We start from the raw sequence: 16,315 nt of genomic DNA on the forward strand, positions 1-16,315 counted from the left end.
TCCCTCTTTTGTTTTCACAACAGCACTCATAACCAGAACAAAGTTCAGAGTTTGCTGGTAACCGAGCAAGCGGTGGGACGGACGCAGACACCGCACTTTGTGTATAGTGTATAGGGTGAATTGTAGAATTGTGTGTTTGCTTCCATATTTTCGTCTTTCACAACCTCCAGCTTAATCCAAATGTCCAACTGCTCAATCTATCTCTCAGATTTGAAAAAGTCCAGGCAATCGAGTCTCTCATTAAAGCGTTTCCCCAACCACCACTTTCTATATCTATATATATATATGTATGCATATATGTATACATACTTAGATTGAAAAATAGAGGGAGCTGGAGATGAAAAATCGCGCAAGGCAAAAACTATTTTCTACACAAAAAGGAGTTGCTTTCAGTTTGTAACAGGCAAAAGAAGAAGAGGAAGAAGAAGAAGAAGAATAAGCAAAAAAAAAAGTAAGCAATTGAGAGGTTGAGTTTGATCTATACTTGTTAATTGACTTATACTATCCACACTTCTTCTTTTGCTTACTTACTTGGAGCATGTTAAAGATACATTCCTAGCATGGTAACTTTCAAAAAGATTGTGACTTTGAGTCAATCGAGGAAAAAGTAATCTCTACCCAAACCAACACAAAGATTAGAACAAAATAAAAAATAAAAATGTATAGATAATAAAAATTAAAAAAAAAAAAGTGAGGATTACGAATATTTCAATATCAGACACTAAACACTAAACACCAGACACCAGACACTTTTGCTTTACTTTCTTTTACATCCGACTGTCCGCTTCTTAGATGAATCAGACACTAAACTTATACTATATCTTTTGTTGGCACAATAAGCAATCTCTCAGTCTCTTTTTTTCCTTTTTTTTTTTTTTTCGTTTTTTTTTCCGCTCCCTGGCCATCGGTACTAAACTTCCGGCGCCTTCATCACCAAAGCGTTCCAAGTTCATTTCCACAGAGTCAAGAACTATACACAATTGTTGAAAGAACAGGAAAAAAAAAACAACAACAACAGATTTGTATTGTGACCAAGACAGAGAGGGAGTGAAGGGGAGATAAAAGGAAAAAAAAAAGATAGTCAAAGCAAAGGTCTCAAGATGTGCCGAGTACTAGAAACCTGAACCATGCATCTAGCATCCCTATAACTAGTACCGACTTTATCCGTTTTTGGTTCTTACTAACCACTAACCGTATTAGCCAGTATTCCTATTTTGTATATCTCTCTCCTTTGTCTAAACACTTTCCGCGTCCTCCATGGAGACGAAGATTAGAATTAACAAGATGCTAACCAAACTGATTAGTTCTCGGACTTTTCGATAACATTACCCTGTACCACTATTATTGTTATTATTGTTATAGTTGTTATTATTGTTATAGTTGTTATAGTTGTTATTGTTGTTATTATAACTGATGTTAATGTTATTATTTCTCATCGTCTGATGGTATATTATTCATCAAATCATAGACTCTTTATGATCTATTTAAAATAATAGAAATAATTATATACATAGAGAAAAGATGATGGAATGGATCCGTGAGTCTCGGCATGCTGGAAGCTTGGGAAGTGACGGCAAAGGGTGGAAATTTGGCGTTCAATTTCCTATTCTTGACTCTGTTTCTAAGCTTTGAAGAGTTTCATGTACAGACATGCACCTTCTACGCTGTAACAACAAAGCACAGGGCAGACATACACGTTGTAAACTTTTTACTCTAAACCAAACCAGACCAAACCAAACCAAACCAAAAAAATAATAAAAAAAAAAGGAACACACTCACAAATAGCATAACTTGCAATTGAAAAGGTGCATATTTGAAAGTGGACTTATCGTTAGAGGCCAAATGAATTAAAGGACCATATACATACCCACATCCCTTTCCCCTTCCTTTCTCTCCCACCACAACCACCACAACCACAACCACCACCAAAAAGAAAAAAAAAAGGAGAAAATGGGTAGCAGCAGGGAAAATGCCAGGCGTTTGCGATATTCCTCAAAAATCACCTGATATTTTTTTTCTCCTAATTCTTCTTCTTCTACACAAAATGTGTGCAGATATGTACTTTGCAGTGTGTAAAAATTAAAGGCCAAGGCTAACAAGACCACCACCAACAAAAGAAATAGAAGAAGCAAATTGAAAAAAAAGCAAGCAAGCAAGCAAGGGAGTAGACAATGCAAAGACCCTATCACCACCCTGTTGTTTGACTTTTCTAAACACTTAATTTTTTTTTCTGTTTCTCTCCCATTCCGCACCCCAGACCTCGACATCAAGGGTCCTCTTCAACGATTCCCTTCAACGGTTTCACATATTTTGGTCTTGCGTCAGCGTAAGAAAAAGAGAAGGAAAAAGATGAAGAGAAATGGGAACCAAAAAAAAGCATCATAGACGTACTGGTGTTTTCTCAATACCTCTGTCTAGACTTGGTTATTCTCCCTATGAATCTCCTTGTTTGAGTTGATATTGGTGAGTAAGTAAAGCAAAATAACGAACCATTTTGAAAACGCAAGAAAAGGACAATATATAAAATAAAATAAAATAAAAAATTGTTAAAAACAAGAAATGAGAATATTTCATCCTCTTTTTGAAATGTGTCAACCAAAGAATCAGAAAATGAAAAAAAAAGAGGAAATTAATGACAAGTAACAACCAACAACCAATTGTCAAACGCAACATAGTGCTAGGATGTTTTGGAGAAAAGATCAGAAAAGAGACAAACAATAACTACAACAAATGCTGTTTTGATTTAATTTTCTTTCAATTTTCATTCAATTTTCATTCAATTTTCATTCAATTTTCATTCAATTTTTTTTTTCCATGAATAAATAAATAAATAAATAACCATTAATCATAAATACCATTTTCTTACTTTTCTTTCAAACCCAAAATTTATTTCCCCTTCCTTCTGCCTCTTTCTCTTTTAACTAAATTTGTTTTGTTTCATTTTTATTTTTTTTTACCTTTTTCTTTTCATTTATTTCTCGTGTCCATTGTTCGTATTCGTATTCTCATAAAGATAATGTTCCATCTGCATTTCCGCCAACACTTGTATTTGCATTCAAATTGGCATCACCTGCCAAGTACTCATTACTGTCCATATCCAAATCATAATAACTCAAATGGTTATTCAACGACGTTTCTGCAAGATAATCTGTAATCTGATAATAAGCATCATCTACATATTGTCCTCTAACACCACCACCACCACCACCGTCAGCACCAACCCTTTTCTTTTCCACACCACAATCACCCATCAATGAATCAAATTGGAACTTATAAGGTTTATTCATTGAATTCTCCTCATACTTTGGTAAATCGAAAAAAGTGCCCATCTTCTTGAGGGTCATTGGTGGCGGATGAATCACATTGACACTGTTCATTAGTGGATTGGAATAGTTTAGCACATTGTGATGTGGCAATTGTTGGTGCAGTTGTTGGTGCAATTGTTGGTGCAGTTGCAGTGTCATCTGTAATTGAGAGTGCAACTGCAGCTTATCATGAACCACTGTGCCTACCGAACTTACAGTAGTTGACCTAGTCAATGTGCTCATAATCGAGTTGTTTTCGTAATCAGAAGAGTATGGCGACGTGGTACGAGACAATGATGAATGCTCGTCCTCTTCGTCAAAGTTGATGTCCAAATCAGATTCTTCCTCATCAACATCATCATCATCTTCTTCTTCATCCTTGTCGTCAATTCCTCCACGCTTGTAGCTTTTATAGTTAAACTTGTTGCTGTTCGATCTTGATCTTGCAGTTGTAGTTCTGTTTTGCGCATCATCATTGGTTTTGCATCTCTTGAGCAGGTGCTCCCTCTCCACTTCGTCATCCATCTTGATAAATTCATCAAACTCAGAAATGACGCCATCTTCATTACCAAATGGCTGGGGTGTACCTGCTGCAGTATTGTCCAGTGTACTAAACTTTGTGCTAAAGCACGAGTTGTCTGATTCCATATTGTGTGGTGCAGCGGGGGAAAGTAATCTCGATAACTCATTTGTGTCATCAATACCAATATCCTTCTCGACAACTTCAGTATTGCCAATGGACGCTTGTTGATGGTTGTTGGCAACAATTTTGTCACCTTCAGAAAGCATCAAGTATTCATCATATGATCGCTTGTGAACCTGTGAATCAATCTTGGCACGATTGGTATCGTCTCCCTCTGGATTTGCAATAGTAATTGGTAATGATGCAGGTGCAGCAACAGCAGGTGCAGCAACAGCAGTAGCAGCAGCACCAGTACTAGTAGTAGTAGTACTAGCAGCAGTAGTAGTAGTACTAGCAGAAGCGCCAGGAGTTGTATATGATGGATCAAATATTGATTGTTTCAAGTGTTTGTATTCGTGGATAAGGCATAACAAACTGGACTTGAGTTGGTTGTTTTCTGCATCAATAATAGAGATATTCTTCAAGAGTGCTGAGATGGTGGAAATATCAGATGACAAAGCTGGAGTTTTTGCGGTATTTGAAGTGGATGTGTTTGAATGTGATTTTGGTGTGCGTGGAGTACCAGTGACTGCATTGATGTTGTTATTGTTATTGGCAACAGCAACAGCACCAGTATTGACAGTGTTCGTGTTTGTGGATGTCGATGTCGATGTCGATGTTGATATTGATGGTGTCTTTTTACTCTTTGCTGGTGATTTCTTGCTCTTCTTTAGCAGCACTGCTCCCGACTCCTTCTCTTTCAATTTACGACCTGGTTTTGGCCTAGGTGGCAAAACCCAATCCTTTGAAGTTTTGATAACCTGTGGTGCTGGTTTTATAGCAAGGTGGTTATTACTGGTGGTCGTTTGTGGTGGTTGTAGTCGTGTTGTTGGGGCGATTGGTTTAGCAGTGGTAGGTTTCAGCACTGTTGCTGGCCCCTGTGAGCTTGGTGAAATTGATGCCACTTCTGTCATAATAGAGTATAAATCAATCTTTGCACAGGACTAATTGGTAGTCAAAAGAAAACAAAAGAATATAAATGGACAAAGTACAAGTATTAAACAGTGTTTGTAGTTTGTAATTTGCAGTTGTTGTTCTTATGTTTGAAACTTAAAGACAATGATGTGCTATTGTCTTGTGTTGTCTTTGCTTGTTTTGTATTATCTTGAGCTCTGGTTCTTTTCACTATCCCCTACTGTAACATTATACAAAGTTAATAGGTAGGAAAGTGGAAAAGTGGAAAAGTGGAAAAGTGGAAAAGTTGAGTAAAGCGATGGATGTGATTCTTGTATGTGAGAAAAGGAAACTTGTTTATTGTAGTGTGTATGTAAATAATCTGGTAATTAGATGGAGTGAATAGATATACTTATATACAAAGTTGAAAAGAATTGTAAAAACAAAAATAAAAAAAAAATTAGATAAAAAAGGCAAGATTGCAACAAATCTTTTGTTCAAAATAATGATTTGGGGGAGGGGGGGTGCTGGAGGGTGAGGGAAGTGTGAAAGATCAACAAAAGCTAAGCAAGATAGAGTCTCATCTGGGAAAGAGGGAATGGGCCTGTTTCATTTTGCAAGAGATATTCTGGTGATAATATACTGAAGCAGAAATTAGTGCTGTGTTAGTGCTGTGTTAGTGCTGCTCTCATTTTGTTTTCCTCTTCTTCCTCTTTCTCTTTCTGTCAATGCACATTGCACAAAAACCAAACAATAGCAAAAAAATTAAAAAATAAAAAAAATAAAAAAAATAAAAAAAAAAGAAAAAGAAAGAAAGGGCGGAAAACAGCGGACACAAAAAAACAAACAGCAAATGGAAATTACAGGAAACAAAATCCACATCAGATTCATATATATGCAGACAGAGAATATAAACTATGTATACTATTATCAATGACTGAAGAGAGAGAGAAAGAGAGAGAGAGAGAAAAAAAAATCAGACACTTTTAGCCACTATACTTGCTACTGAATGGAAGATACAAGAAAAAGTGTCTGAAAATTTATAGTTGGTAGTAGTGGTGGTGAAAAAGGGGGGGGGGGTCCTTTTTCGAGTTAAATTTTTTTTTTTTTTTTTTTCAATGCAGTTCTCTGTTTTGTCAGTCATTATAAAAATTTCTTGGTTTTTGGTTCCTTTTTGGTTTCCAGTTTTGGTTTCCATTTTTGGTTCCGCTCCGTTCTGGTTCCGGTTTCTTACGGAGCTCTACGGTTATTGCTCGGCTATTACCAAGTCCTACCCAGAATGCACAGCTCGGGTAACTTATATCAGACCTACACAATATTTCGATTTTCGATTTTCGTTTTTTTTCATTTTGTTTTGTTTTTTTCGGTAGTTGATGATGTTTAGATACAACCTACACCAAAACTTACATCGAGTTTAAGGTCTTACTTTGGCTGACCGATAAAGCTTAAACTATGAACGTCTTTTCCGCGTATTTGGGGGTGAGGGAAGTGAGTGACACCTGCCAGCTGATAATAATTTTATCAACTAATAAAATTTTGTTCGTGCTATCTTATTCTTCTATCGCCGACAAGGTGAAGTAGAGAAAGAAGAGAAGCACAAGGCCAAACTTTTTCTTAAACAACCGGGTAAGAGACAAATTCCCTTTTTTTTTTTTTTTTATTTATTTTTGGTCTATCTTTTCGAGTTATATCTTGTGAAACCTTGGTTTGTGATGGTTATTAAATTGAGAATGAGAATGAGATTGTTGCACAGACACGAGAAACATTTTGAAAAAAAAACAACAACACACATACAAATGACAGTTCAACATTCTAGGCATATCTCATCGGCCAAACATTGCTATTGTCTCACTTCTAATCACAAACCTTTAGGAAGCAGGTCACGCATTGCTATTGAGCTATAGAAAAGCGTATTTATCAAAATTCTTTTCTTTTCTTTTTTTTTTTCTTTTTTTTTTTTCTTTTTTTTGGTTCTTCTTTATTGAATTTTAGCTACTTTTTTTTTTGGGTGGAGCTGTTATTTACATTCTTAATAGGCATCCATTCAACCGAGCAGTGAGTATAGTTCAACATTCCAGCACCCCAGCACCCCAGCACTCACGACCTATACACAAGAACAAAATCGTAAAGAAACAAAGACAAAAAAAGTTACTCATCACAAAGATTCAACCACTATTCTCTAGAGTTCTACACCGTAATTCCCGCTAGCCTAACCTTTTCTTCAGTAAACTGTTCTACTTTTTTGTTTTACTATTCCTAATGTGAATGAAATATGAAGAATGTGCTTTAACAGTCCACACACTCCCCCCCCTTTATCCACTTTATACAATTGCTACAGAACAGTTAAAATAAATAAATGACTTAAAAATAACTTAAAAGTAAAAAAAATAATGGTTAGCAAATTGACTCCCAGAATAACTCGATACTGGCACTTTTCGACCCCAATGCTCTTCTAGAGCTGGAAGACCTCGTAAAAAGTACACAAATTTATTCTTACATTATTAATTACTCACAATTGTCCAATTTGTCTGTTAATTTTGTGTCCTCTTGTTGTTCTTCTTCTTCAAAAATAACAAAAATAACATATTGTAGTGTCTGCATATTCAGTATTGGGCTTACCAAAAAGTATCCGACAATAGCTACATTTGGCTCCAGACATTTATTTCGATTTTTAGTTCCTAATTTTTGGTTTTAATATTTATAATATTTTGGAGCTGGAAATTCAGAATAAAAAAAAAAACAAAAAACAAAATTGAGTGTCTGATTTACTTCAAGTACCACAGAGATAAAATTCCGTCTTTTCCATCAAGGGCGTAGAGGACAGAGAGAGGGAAGGTAGCAGCACCAACATCAACACCAACACCAACACCAACACCAACACCAACATTAACATTAACATTAACACTAACACTAACACGCATCATTACGCTTACTTTGATGACAAGACATAATAATCAGATATGACACCCCCCCTTAGAATAAATGGTTATCACTTATATCCACCCAGTCAGAATGTGCTGTCATTATCTTCATGATTGCTTGCTTGCTTCAACGTGCACCCAAAGACCAATCTATACCATTGCTTCTCTTTGTCTTCTCTAATTCACATAATTCCGTTCCCAAAATAATTAAAACAAAAAAAAAAAAAACAAGGCCACTAATCTCAGTTTCATTAACCTTGGTTGAAACTGGACATTCTTTTCTACCACATTCCTTCCCCACCCTTCACCCACCTTTTCTACTACACACGCACATTATATTATATCCACATTTGCACCACCACTACAGGTGAATTGACCTTATTTGATAACTTCTTTACACACTCTATGCTAAAAGATTGAAGAAAAAAATTAAACAAATTAAACAAACAAAAGCAAAACAAAACAAATTAAACAAAAGAAAGGAAAAGAAAAACTATTAATCTATATCAGAGTAACCATATCACGTGACATAATATTTAACAGCAGCAGCAACAACAACAACAACAACAATAACAATAAACTAACACAAAATATAATGTTGCCAAAAAATTGAGAAAAATGACCATAGCTACAGAAGCGGTAATCGACCAATTTAGATTTATATAGAAGCTTGCCATTTCTCAAACAATTTAAATCTTTGCATTATCCTCCTCTGCGCTTTCTTTATACACAAGTATGCCGGACTACTCAACCTCTAACAATCTCTACCTCGGATTCGACCTATCGACACAACAACTCAAAATCATTGTAACCAATGAACACCTCCACGCACTAAACACCTACAATGTCGAGTTTGACTCAGTTTACAAAGACAAATACGGGATACACAAGGGCGTCATTTCGGGCAAAGATGGGGAAATCGTGAGTCCCGTATTGATGTGGCTAGATGCAATTGACCACTTGTTTGCCGAGATGAAGAATGAGAAATTCCCATTTGAAAAGGTTGTCGGTATCAGTGGAAGCGGCCAGCAACACGGGTCCATCTACTGGTCTCATGATGCAGACAAGCTCCTTGGCGAATTGAACCCAGAACTTGACTTGAGTCAACAACTACCGGAAGCCTTGAGCTGGGAAATGTCACCCAACTGGCAGGACCACTCAACAATACCCGAGGCAAACGTGTTTCACGATGTAGTGGGCAAGGAAAACTTGGCACGCATTACAGGCTCCAGAGCCCACTTGAGATTTACCGGCTTACAAATTAGAAAATTTGTAACTAGATCACACGGGAAAGAATACCAGCACACTGCAAGAATATCGCTCGTAAGTTCATTTGTCACTAGTGTGCTATTGGGCCATATAGCTGAACTAGAACAAAGTGACGCATGTGGAATGAACTTGTATGATATCAACAAACAAGACTATGATGACGAGCTATTGGCGATTGCAGCCGGCGTCTCTACAAAAGCTGACGGCGTAGCCAAATCCGATCCCAAGTACCAAGAATCGATTGACGCATTGAAACAAAAATTAGGCCCTATCAAGCCCATTACTTACAAAGCAGCTGGTAATATATCACCTTACTTTGTGTCCAAGTATGGCTTTTCACAAGATTGCAAAGTCTATTCATTTACAGGCGACAACTTGGCAACAATTATCTCGCTCCCATTACAACCAAACGACTGTCTTGTTTCTTTGGGAACCTCAACAACGGTTTTGCTCATTACGGAAAACTACCAACCATCATCACAATACCATTTATTCAAACACCCCACGATGCCCAACCACTATATGGGTATGATTTGCTATTCCAATGGCGCGTTGGCGAGAGAAAAAGCCAGAGACGAAATCAATAAAGCGCACAAAGTTGCAAACCCCAAATCGTGGGACCAATTCAACGCCATTTTGGACAAGAGCCACTCGTTTAATGGGAAATTGGGCATTTACTTCCCAATAGGAGAAATTGTACCACAAGCACCAGCACAAACAATTAGAGCAGTGCTAGACAAAGGTGGCGATAACAATAACAATAACAATAACAATAACAATAACAACAAAAACAACAACAACAACACTAACCATAATGGTGAATATAAAGTAACCTCGTGTGAGTTGGATACACACGATTTTGTTATTGACGATGATGCACTTGCTATTGTCGAGAGTCAAACATTGAGTTGTCGATTGAGAGCAGGGCCGATGCTAAGCAAATCGGGAAATAGTCAGACTACAAGTTCTGAAAACAAGGAGATTTACCAATCGGTGGTTGACAAGTTTGGAGAATTGTATACCGATGGCAAGAAACAAACTGTTGAGTCATTGACTTCAAGACCCAACAAGTGCTACTATGTAGGCGGTGCTTCGAACAATATGAGCATTATCAAAAAGATGTCGCAGATATTGGGTGCGGTTAACGGCAATTTTAAAGTTGAGATTCCAAATGCATGTGCACTTGGCGGTGCATATAAGGCTAGCTGGAGCCACGAGTGCGAAGTTGAAGATAAGATGATCCCCTATGATCAATACATTGCCAAGTTGTTCAAGGTGAGTGAGGAATTGGAGAGTTTTTCAGATAAAGATTTATGGCACGAGTATTTCGAAGGTGTTGGAATGTTGGCTAGGATGGAGAATGACTTGTTGAAAGCCGATTAGAGTAACACATTCTGTCTTTTGGGCTCTTTTGGTTTGCTTTGAATTTCTCTCTTTTGCTCTCATTTAAAAAATATAAAGACAAGTTTTAGACCTAGAGGTTAAAAAGTGGTAATGACGATATAGAATTGAAATGTAATGATTTTAGATTAGTATTTTGTAGCAGTTATCGAGATAAACTTTGTATCTCTAGTTCCAAGAAGTCAAGGAGACAAAGAGTAACTTTTTTTTATTTTTCATTTTTCATTTTATTTCATTTTATTTCATTTTTTATTTTTTTTTTCTTCTTTTTGTGGAGGTTTGCATCATTACAATTTTGAGAGACTCCATCAACTTTTCAATAAATCATAAAGTCATTAAATAAACAAAAAGTCAATAAGCAAACAAGCAAGTTAGCAAAGCAGAAATAAGAAAGAATATTATCAAATGTCTAGAGTACGATATTTGAATTTACAAACAAGGCGGCTTTCCACTTTGCTCAAGAAGGATATCCACAGTCTCCAACCCAAGGATCTTACCCACGAGTCCATAAATCATGATGATTACGATGGCTTGCGTAAACTAATCGTTGAACTTTCCAACTCCTCGAATCCTGCTAAGCTGAAACTTTATGAGCACCTTATACCAACTTTTGGCAGGTACTTTCAAATCCAGGACAGCTCCTTTGACAATGAAATGTTGAAACACCTTATTGACTTGAATCCAGGTAGGGTGTTCACTACTGCCGAGTTGTTTGAGAAACATGCAAATGAAAAAAGCAATGACTTGGTAAACCATGTCTTTGATAAATTAGTAAAGGAGTATATTGAAGATACAGAAAGTGAAATTGATAGTGTGTTTGCATTCTTTGAGCAATATGGAAGAGAAATGCGTCTTGGACAAGGCGATATTAGCGCAATGTTATTGACTGAAATGATTAAGCGTGAGGATGCAAAACTGATTCGCAGGTTTTTTGGAACAATTGATGTGAATAAGGAGGTTTGCTTGGAAGTTGCCAAACACAAATTGGATTCATCATGGGGTAGATTTGCATTTATTGAGCTTGTTAAACAATGGTTCCGAATCGGGGCAGCGGACATTAGGCCATGGGTTTATGAAGTAACTTTAAGGATTCTCAACTTTAACAATAACGATTTACAAAATCTTGTTGGTGCTAATGAGTCTGAAAGTGATGAATTTGCTACTTTAAGCAATGATATCATTAATTTTATAAATGAGAGCAAGATGGACATGGAGGCTTCCAATGTTTACCTTCGCTCACTCATCCTTGAGGTATGCGGTATTGCAAGAGATGATTTGGATGCGACACTTCGGAAATATGCCCACTACGAAGGGTTTGCACCATTTGGCCTTGAAAGTCTTAAGCAATCGATGGTGAAAATCTTTGCATACCAAGCTATAAAACACAACAAGTCCATATATGTATCCACTGCAGAGGCGATCCAGCCTCCCGAAACCACGATCTCGTCTTTACAGCTCTTGATTGTTTTAAAATCCTATTTCAATGCTGATGATGGCTTAGAGTTGTTCAACAGCTATGTGAGTCAAGTTTCCGACACAGTTAAAGAGGGCAAGTCGCAAAAAGGTGCTTTGACAGAGGCCATTATTTTAGGATTTTTGGTGCATAACGATCGCGAGTTTGCTACGCTTATATTTGATAAGGCAGTGGAAGGCCAAATTATTCTGGACGAGCTAGAAATTACGAGGATCAAGAAATGGTTCAAGGCTTATAGTGACTCGTTTATCGAGAAGGAGGACTGGGAGGCACATGCAAAGCATATGATGAAAGAGCAGGCATTGCAGTTTATCCAAAATGTTGGAACCGCAAAATTACTGGCATTGATCCCCAAGGAGAGTATGTAGAACAACCATTAATAGACAAAGCGGACAACCTGCTCCTTTTTCTCTTCTCTTCTCTTCTCTTCTCTTCTCTTCTCTTCTCTTCTCTTCTCTTCTCTTCTCTTCTCTTCTCTTCTCTTCTCTTCTTTTCTTTTCCTTGCATTTCTTGTTCTTCAAGATTTGACAATGGTGCAAGTTTTTTTTAAAAAAATAAAAAAACTTGACGCATTCTTCTTGCTATATCTTGTTTTCTCTAATAATTATGTTCGGAGACAAAAGAAGCAAATGTCAATTTTGCATGGGCAGGAAAGGGATGGTGGGTGTTTTCAATGGTGGTGACACAATACAAAACAAGTGTTAGTCATATCTCTTAGCGGAATGCTGCAAATTTTTTTTTTGGTTGAGCTCAAAATTGCCGCGGTGACTCACCACGATAACGACCAAAAAAAAGTTTTTTTTTTCTTTATTTTTTTTTTTTTCCATTCCCTCCTTCACCCCTCAAGGCTAGAGCCATACCACTATGGAATTACTCAAAGCGAGATTATCTTCCGACCCAAGACTCGTGGAGATTATTAGCAGTATCGGCAAAGGCAAAAGTGAAAGCAAAAGCAAAAGCAAAAGAAAAAAAAAAGATACTTGGCCACAACTTGTAATTTTTCATATAAATAACCAAACAGAGAATTAAACTTGAGAATTAGTATTACATCTTTCTTTCTTTCTTTTATTATTCCTTTACTTAGTTATTCACATTTATTCACATTTATTAACATTTTATCACATCCTTTCACAATGAGCAGTAATCCAGTTATCCTCCACTTAAGAGCAGAGACTAAACCATTGGAAGCTAGAGCAGCTTTGACGCCAACCACAACCAAGCAATTGCTCGATGCAGGCTTCAAGGTCTACGTTGAAGAGAGCTCGCAATCAACATTCAATGCAAAGGAATATGAAGCCGTTGGCGCTGAAATTGTTCCAGAAGGTTCATGGAAAGATGCCCCCAAGGATCGTATCATCTTTGGCTTGAAAGAATTGCCAGAAAATGATACATTCCCACTTGTCCATACCCACATTCAGTTTGCACACTGCTACAAAAACCAAGCTGGTTGGGAGAAAGTCCTTGGCCGTTTCCCTGCTGGAAACGGTACATTGTACGATTTGGAGTTTTTGGAGAATGACCAAGGTAGAAGGGTTGCTGCATTTGGGTTCTATGCTGGTTTTGCAGGTGCTGCAATTGGTGTGTTGGACTGGGCTTTTAAACAATTACATGGCGATGACGAGAACTTGCCCGGCGTTTCCCCATACCCTAATGAAGATGCATTGATTAAAGATGTCAAGACCGAATTGGACAAGGCATTGGCCAAGAATGGTGGAAAATACCCTACCGCCTTGGTCATTGGTGCTCTTGGTAGATGTGGTTCCGGTGCGATTGACTTGTTCAAAAAAGTGGGCATTCCAGACGACAATGTTGCCAAGTGGGATATGGCGGAAACAGCAAAAGGTGGTCCTTTCAAAGAGATTGTTGACACCAACATCTTTGTCAACTGTATCTACTTGTCGCAACCAATTGCACCATTTATCAACTACGAGACTTTGAACGTTCCAGAGAGAAAATTGACCACCATTGTCGACGTCAGTGCCGATACTACTAACCCACACAACCCAATTCCTGTTTACGAAATAGCTACAGTGTTTAATGATCCAACCGTGCCAGTCAAGACCACCGCAGGACCAAAGTTGTCAGTATGTTCGATAGACCACTTACCAAGTTTATTGCCAAGGGAGGCCTCAGAGTTTTTCTCAAAAGATTTGATGCCAAGCTTGTTGCAATTACCAGAAAGAGACACGGCACCAGTATGGGTGAGAGCCAAACAATTGTTTGACAAAAACGTTGCTCGCTTATAGTTTATTTATCTATTTAATAATAATATTAATAATAATAATAATAATAATAATAATAATAATAATAATAATAATAATAATAATAATAATAATAATAATAATAATAATAATAATAACCAAAATTACTTATTCTAATGTTACTTTAACTTTTCTTTTCTTCTTGTTATTGTGGTTGTTCTTGCCATTTCTGCTCTTTCCCCTTTTGTTTTGCTTTCCACTCATAATGGTCTTGATCTCTTCACCATCAGTTTCGTATTCTGACCCATCGAGTTCGGCTTCTCCCTCTTCTTCGTCAGCAAAACGTTTCTTCATGGTCTCAACTTTTTCAATATGTTCTGGTGCACAAACAACACAATTGAGCCTCTCACCAGTATCATAGATAGCCACCTGGTCTTTTATCGACAAGTTCCAAATAACAACTTTACCATCCGATGAAACTGAAATTAGGAATGGAATATCCTGCGTGTCTACACTTTGGTAAAATTGCACATCCTTGATACGATTGGTATGTCCACGAAGCAAAAAGACCGCATCAATAGAAGTGTTCTCATTGCTGTCTGCCACTGCATCTTCATTATCTTTATCTTTTCCGTCTCCTTCTTCCAAGGACTCTATAATCTCTTCGAAATCGTAAAATCCAATCAGACCATCTCCAAACCCTATAATCATCCACTCTTTATTGTCAAACTTGACAATCTCTATGCACATCAAGGTACTCTTGAACTTTAATTTCTTGGCAATTTTGGCAGTAGAAGTCTTGTAAAGCAATATCAGATTGTTCAATCCAACAACAAAAAACTGCCCATTACTGCTCCATCTGACAAATTGCCCCGAATGGCCCAAATGGTCACGACCCTTGATCTTCAATACAGCGGCTTTCTTTGCGGTCATAAGATTCCACAAACGGATGGTTTTGTCTTGAGAAACACTTATTGCAACTCGTCCCGAAGGATGAATGCTGAGATCATTAATCTTGTCCAGGTGACCTTTAAGTGTTGCAAAAACTTCCCAATCTTTGGTTCTCCAAATAATAATCTTACCATCCTCTGAGCCGGAGAGAAGCCACTTGCCTGCATGCAAGCTTTCTGCAGTAGCATCTGCATCCTCCGACGTTGTATTGGTACCCTCTCTAGAGAATCTCAATGCAGTGATTGTACCCTGGTGTGATAACAAGGTCCCCAATTCCTTACGCTTCTGCAAATCGTATATCCTAATATGCTCATCGTTTGATCCAGTGACAAGATACCTTTTAGCCAAGTCGATCGACTTGATGGAGAGTGAATGTGCTTGGAAATGGAAAATAGGCTGGAAAACTGGTTCTTTGACATTCTTGGGGTCAAGAATAACGGAAAGACAAAGAAGGTTATGTTCATAAGATCCTACAAATATTCGAAACTGGATAGGATTAAGACTAGATTTGGTGCTAGATACATTCGACGTTACCGATGGTTGCGTCGTGATTGTAGCTGTACTTCCCTTCAATGCTGACTTGATTTCTTTTTCAACTGCTTTGGGTGCTTCACTGGCATTGGTAGACTTGAATTTAGCTGACTTCCCCATTGTGAACTAAGATAAATAAAATATGAGGGTGATAAAAGTAGTTTTGATGGCAGCGCTGGTAGTCCCTGACCTATGGTTCTCTTGTGACTTGTTGTACAGGTGAAATGAAATGAAATGGAAAGAGATGGAATAAGATAAAATGCGAGATGAGAAGGTCTCGCATTTTCCTCCCAAGAGTGAGAATCAAGTACGCTGCAAAATAAGAGATTTGAGGTTCGCACACGGAGAACATAAAATAAAAAAAATAAAATAAAAAAAAAATAAAAATCAAATAAAAAAATGGAAAAAAGAAAACAAAGGAAGCCGCACCATACTTTTGGCTGTTGCAAATGCAGAACGACATAGTCTCCATCTTCCATCCCCACCCAAACACATACACATACACCTACAAGAATCATATCCAGTACCAAGATTGGTATCCTTACCTTTAAAAACAGAAAACAACAAAAGAAACAGGAATTTCACAACAACAACAACAACAACATAAGGTAGTACTGTACACTTTGGCAGACGAAACGAAATTATTTAACGATTACTTTGATATTCTTCCTTTTTGTTTTTGGGAT

The 16,315-nt window shown here is 37.4% G+C and overlaps 5 protein-coding genes across 5 annotated transcripts; 3 read left to right on the top strand and 2 right to left on the bottom strand. All coding sequences in view use genetic code 12, as the record gives it.

Annotated features, from left to right (window-relative positions):
* Positions 1-3,005: 3,005 nt before the first annotated feature.
* PVL30_004377 (uncharacterized protein) lies at positions 3,006-4,901 on the bottom strand (the record flags this gene model as incomplete). The annotated part of the gene is made up of 1 exon (XM_001523025.1): positions 3,006-4,901. The coding sequence occupies one exon, from the start codon at positions 4,899-4,901 to the stop codon at positions 3,006-3,008; it is 1,896 nt and encodes a 631-aa protein (XP_001523075.2).
* Positions 4,902-8,537: 3,636 nt separating this feature from the next.
* On the top strand, positions 8,538-10,454 carry PVL30_004378 (uncharacterized protein; the record flags this gene model as incomplete). Its single annotated transcript, XM_001523026.1, has 1 exon — positions 8,538-10,454. The coding sequence occupies one exon, from the start codon at positions 8,538-8,540 to the stop codon at positions 10,452-10,454; it is 1,917 nt and encodes a 638-aa protein (XP_001523076.1).
* A 423-nt stretch (positions 10,455-10,877) lies between these two features.
* PVL30_004379 (uncharacterized protein) lies at positions 10,878-12,314 on the top strand (the record flags this gene model as incomplete). The annotated part of the gene is made up of 1 exon (XM_001523027.1): positions 10,878-12,314. The coding sequence occupies one exon, from the start codon at positions 10,878-10,880 to the stop codon at positions 12,312-12,314; it is 1,437 nt and encodes a 478-aa protein (XP_001523077.2).
* Positions 12,315-13,079: 765 nt separating this feature from the next.
* On the top strand, positions 13,080-14,192 carry LYS1_2 (Saccharopine dehydrogenase; the record flags this gene model as incomplete). Its single annotated transcript, XM_001523028.1, has 1 exon — positions 13,080-14,192. The coding sequence occupies one exon, from the start codon at positions 13,080-13,082 to the stop codon at positions 14,190-14,192; it is 1,113 nt and encodes a 370-aa protein (XP_001523078.1).
* Positions 14,193-14,315: 123 nt separating this feature from the next.
* MAK11 lies at positions 14,316-15,749 on the bottom strand (the record flags this gene model as incomplete). Its single annotated transcript, XM_001523029.1, has 1 exon — positions 14,316-15,749. The coding sequence occupies one exon, from the start codon at positions 15,747-15,749 to the stop codon at positions 14,316-14,318; it is 1,434 nt and encodes a 477-aa protein (XP_001523079.2).
* Positions 15,750-16,315: the final 566 nt, after the last annotated feature.

The sequence above is a fragment of the Lodderomyces elongisporus genome, chromosome 5 (genome assembly GCF_030384665.1).
Source record: "Lodderomyces elongisporus chromosome 5, complete sequence".
Taxonomy (NCBI): Eukaryota; Fungi; Ascomycota; class Pichiomycetes; order Serinales; family Debaryomycetaceae; genus Lodderomyces; species Lodderomyces elongisporus.